This window comes from Halyomorpha halys, unplaced genomic scaffold (genome assembly GCF_000696795.3).
Source record: "Halyomorpha halys isolate HHAL.00 unplaced genomic scaffold, Hhal_1.1 Scaffold683.1, whole genome shotgun sequence".
In the NCBI taxonomy this organism is placed as follows: domain Eukaryota; kingdom Metazoa; phylum Arthropoda; class Insecta; order Hemiptera; family Pentatomidae; genus Halyomorpha; species Halyomorpha halys.
In genome coordinates this window covers 249034-253759 of record NW_027108384.1, presented here as the reverse complement: position 1 = coordinate 253759, position 4726 = coordinate 249034, and the positions used below count along the sequence as shown (strand labels likewise).

The 4726-nt window shown below is 40.1% G+C and overlaps 1 protein-coding gene across 2 annotated transcripts in view; it reads left to right on the top strand.

The window, feature by feature from the left end:
* Nucleotides 1-4726, top strand: part of LOC106685342 (rab-like protein 6) — a 129568-nt gene that overhangs the window by 38468 nt on the left and 86374 nt on the right. For both annotated transcript variants that reach the window (XM_067046693.1, XM_067046694.1), the window contains exon 5: nucleotides 45-185. In XM_067046693.1, the coding sequence (XP_066902794.1) occupies nucleotides 45-185 (141 nt within the window). The remainder of the gene's footprint in view (nucleotides 1-44; nucleotides 186-4726) is intronic.

Here is a 4726-nt window from a genome sequence, read left to right as displayed (position 1 = left end):
TATCTGGTTTATGAATAATTATTATGTTTTAAAATATTTTTCAGGACATTCGATTATGTTGAAAAGGAAATAAGAAAAATCCCAGATAATATTCCAGTCCTTATTTTAGGAAATCATTGTGATATGTCTCATCATAGAACCATCAATGTTGAAACAGTCTACTTTTTTATTGAATCTCTACAAAAGTATGTTATTTTTCTATTACACTTTATTTATATTAATAATTAGAAATCTCAATTATTTCTAGTCTTTTTCTTTAATAATTAAAAATTATCATTGTGATCTTATATTTTAATTACTTTTATTTCCTGTCATAGCTAAAAACATCACATATTATTCTATTATGTTAATTTACTTTCTTTTATGTTAGTGAAAATTATATGAAGCTTATATATTTTCATTCCTTTATTTATTCACTTACCCTGGATCAGGAACTAGTTGATGCATGTTACTTGCCTGCTTTTGTTTACTTAGACCTCATCACAGACACTATTTTTCATCTTCAGCTATTCACTATCTTTCAATGGAATCTGCTAGTGGTAAGTCACCAATTTTGAGTTGTCCTTTCACTTGATTACAAGCTTTTATATTTCAATTTTAGCTGGTCAACAACTGTTCTCTACATGTCTAAATTATTTAAGGTAAGCAACTTTTTAATTTCCATATTGTTTCTTATTGATATCACAGATAATACTCATCTTATTTACTGAATGTATTTTCTAATATTTTATCAGAATTTGTTGGTTAGAACTTTTGACCAAACTTTTCTGCCATCTGAATTTCAAATATTATGAAGATGTCAGAAATGAAGTAACAGGATTTAGATGTTTCCTTACAACTCTATATTTCAAGAAATGTAATTGATTTACCTAAATGAATAGAGTAACAAATAAGGTTTTTGGCCTTATGAAATTAAAAGTGACTAGTAGTAAAAGATATTAGATCAGGAATACTACCAATTAAACTTATGAAGCTGACTTCTTTTCTCCTTTGTATTCTGGGGAAAACCAACTCCTTTTTTGCAAAAGAAGGCATATGTGGTTAGTTAAACAATATGGATATGTAATCGAAGTTGAAAAAATATTTGTAATTTTGTTTTACTGAAGTAGACCTGCTTTGTAATAATTACTATCAATCCTCTTAATATTAAATTAAAAATAAGTGTTTTTTAGCTGAAGTAATTTATTTAGGGAGCTCCAGTAGCAGCATTGTGGTAACACGCCATTCTACCAACCCACAGGTTGTCAGATCGAATCCAGGTTCCACCCGGGCTTTTTTTCAAGCATAAAATAATGCAAAATTCATTTACAACTTCCCCCTGGGCATTTGTGAAGCCCGTTAGCCAATGGGTGGCACTCACAAAAAAAATAGGCATGGGAGTGACGAACCCACTCTACGAAAAAACCCATCAAGAAACGCACTATGTATTAGGAAATACATCGCGCAAGGACTTAGACCTCCATGGTCTGTTGACCATTCAATAATAATAATTATTATTATTTATTTATTTAATGGCAAGCTTTGATTATCATATTGATAATTTTTTATTCATCCCTTTGACTATTTAGACTTTTTAAGAAATTTAGCTCCAGCTTAGATATGTGTATCAATCTTGAAACCCATTAAAATTAATGCCACTTAAGACTATTCATGTATTGTAGTGGTGCAGGTTTGTATAATATATATATACATTTGTCGGGGTTGTCTGGTCTTAGGCGGTTCTTCAGCCTGATTATAAACTTTTCAGAAGGCCCACGACAAGGCTTATTCATTAGTAGGTAAGAAAGGAAGGCCGTGCCAGGGGATGAGCCCTGGACACTGACTAGGTAGAGGAGGTTTAGACTAGAGAGTCTGCGGTAGAGTAACAGTTCTAGTTGCCGAGATGAAGCGGACGGACTAGAACTGTCATGATAGGAGCCAGAATACTAGTTGCCGAGATGAAGCGGACGGACCAGTAAGCTGATAAGGCTAGGTGCAGCTCTAGTTGCCGAGATGTAGCGGACGGACTAGAGCCGGGGAGAGACGGGAAATTACACTGGTTGCCGAGATGAAGCGGACGGACCAGTGTAACCGTTAAGGATTAGGTTACAATCTTAGTTGCCGAGATGAAGCGAACGGACTAAGATTGCTGGAGTAAGGGAGAGGAGATAGACCATCGTCTAAGGTGAGCATAATAAAAACCAACTCTTGTGAGAATAGATTAGCAATGAACTTTTCTATCTCAAGTAGAGTGTAAGCCACCAGTGCTATGACTAGACCCGGAGAAGGCTTGAATTAACGGATCAATCTGGGTGGCAATTGAAGGCCTCATTTGATTGGTTATCACTGAGGATTCACTCTTTTAACTCTACTTGAGATAGTTCCGTAGAATCTTTTTGCTCAATCTCTTTTTATTTTATAATTAACATTCTTACACATTACATATTAACATATATACATTTATACAAGAGATCGTATTTTTATAATGATACATACAGCGCCTCAGCTATGCTAGACGAAGTGTCGTTGGGTAGGCTAGCTCGTAGTCCCAATAATAATGTTGCCAATACTCTTGTCCTGTTGACATTGTTAAGGTGAGCTGTGATAGCAGTCTTCAATGTTCGGTGCCATCGCTATATGCAGCCATTAGATTGTGGGTGGTACGCTGTCGTCCTTTTCCGGTGGATGCCTAGCAGGGTTGTGAGTCGATAAAACAAATTAGATTTGAACTGTCGTCCTTGGTCTGTTGTGATGGTTGTTGGTACGCCGAATCAGCAGATCCAGTTCGTATAAAATGCTGTGGCTACATTTTCTGCTGTTATACTTTGTAGTGGGATCGCTTCTGTCCATCTTGTATGGCGGTCGATCATGGTCAAACAGTACGTGTAGCCTTCTGAAGGTGGTAGAGGACCAATTAGGTCTATGTGAATATGTTGAAAGCGGGCTGTAGGCTCGAACACTCCGTACTGGTCAGGAACTGTTTGCTTATTTAGCGCCCTATAATCACCCCATAATCTTAGGCTTCCATCTGTCTTCTTCACCATGTGTAGTGGACTTGACCAGGGACTCTTTGATGGTTGACAAATACCTTCTTTTATTAGGTTCTTAATCTTCTTCTTTACTTCCTGATATATTCCGGGCGGTAGGCGTCGGCATTTTGCTGAAACTGGTCGACCTTTTGTCTCTATGTAGTGTTCGATGACTCCGCTGGGTGGTCCACGTACCGGTGTGATTTTGGTTATAGTGGGGAATTGGTTCAGGATCCTTGCATATCTCTGATTCGTGGGTGTTACTGAATATACTGTGATTTCTTCTTCTGAAATATTCCCTGTAGTCCTCTGGCCTGTAAGCTCATTGATCAACCTCCTGTTTCTTAGGTCTACAGTGAGTTGATGCCAATAGAGGAAATCCGCACCTAAGATCGCTTTGCCTACGTCTGCTAGTATGAAGGTCCAGCGAAGGGGTTTCTTAAAACCTAGGTCCACATTTCTGGTCGCTTCGCCATAAGTGGCTATCGAGGAATTGTTAGCCGCTACCAGCGTGAAGTCTGATGGGTTCCTGCGCCGTCCCTTAGGGACTGGTAGCAGTGAAATTGAAGCTCCTGTGTCTATCAGGAAAGGCTGGCCCGTTATTCGATCTTTGACGAAAAGGCGGCGGTGTGGGTGCGGAGTGAAAGTTTCTGCCACAACTTTCACTGGTGTGAGTTTAAATTTGGCTCTGAGCTCTTCGCTTCCCATTTACAAGGTTTGCTGCACTTAAAAGACTTTTCTTGAAAGCGTCGATGGTAGTAGCAAATACCGCTCGGATGGGATATCGATCTTGAGCGTGCGCCATTCCGTCCTCGGCTTAGGCTTCGTCCGCACTCTCTTGATTCTAAGATACCAAGTATTCTGTCTATGTCCTGCCGGAGTTCCCTTAGATCTTCCTTATGGTCACGCGATAGCTTATCCACTGTCTGTCTTGAAGTGGCCAGTTGGGTGATGGTGTAGGCTTCAGTCGGTGCAGATACTTCGTGGATTTTGTCTGGTATAGCGGCCAGTTTCTCCACATCTGTGTGTTCTGTGGCGGCCAATATTGGTTGGAACCTTGTGGGTAGGTTTTTCAACCATAATGTTCTGATGAACTCTGCGTTCACACAGTCTCCAGCTAGTTGCTGCATCCTTCGAAGTAACTGTGACGGGGTTTGGTCTCCTAGCGGGATGTCTTCTAATAGTTTCTTTATTCTCAGGTTTTCTGATTCTCCGTAGGTCTGTAGTAGCCTGGCCTTCAAATTTTCATAGGTCTGCTTAAGAGGATCCGTAATAAGGTCTTGCACTTGTATTAATACATCCTGATCGATATTCGGGATCAGAAGTTTATGGTGCTCGATGTGACCTTCGAAGTTGAGAATACGCCCTCGCAGGTGGCCGTGGTCACCATAGCACGGGGTTGTTCCTCCAGAAACGTGGTATTCTTGATATTGGGCCTTGGTATGCTTTGATTTCCTGAGGGTCCCTTCTCTGTCCATTTGTCTCTTCTTTTTCCGTCTCTGAATCTCCTGACATCTCTCTAGTTATTTTCTTGCTCTTCCTGAAGTTAGTCTTCCTCTGGATCACGTCAGGCTTCTCTTCGACGGCTTGGATCACGTCGGGATCACCACTTGTCAGGGTTGTCTGGTCTTAGGCGGTTCTTCAGCCTGATTATAAACTTTTCAGAAGGCCGTGCCAGGGGATGAGCCCTGGACACTGACTAGGTAGAGGAGGTTTAG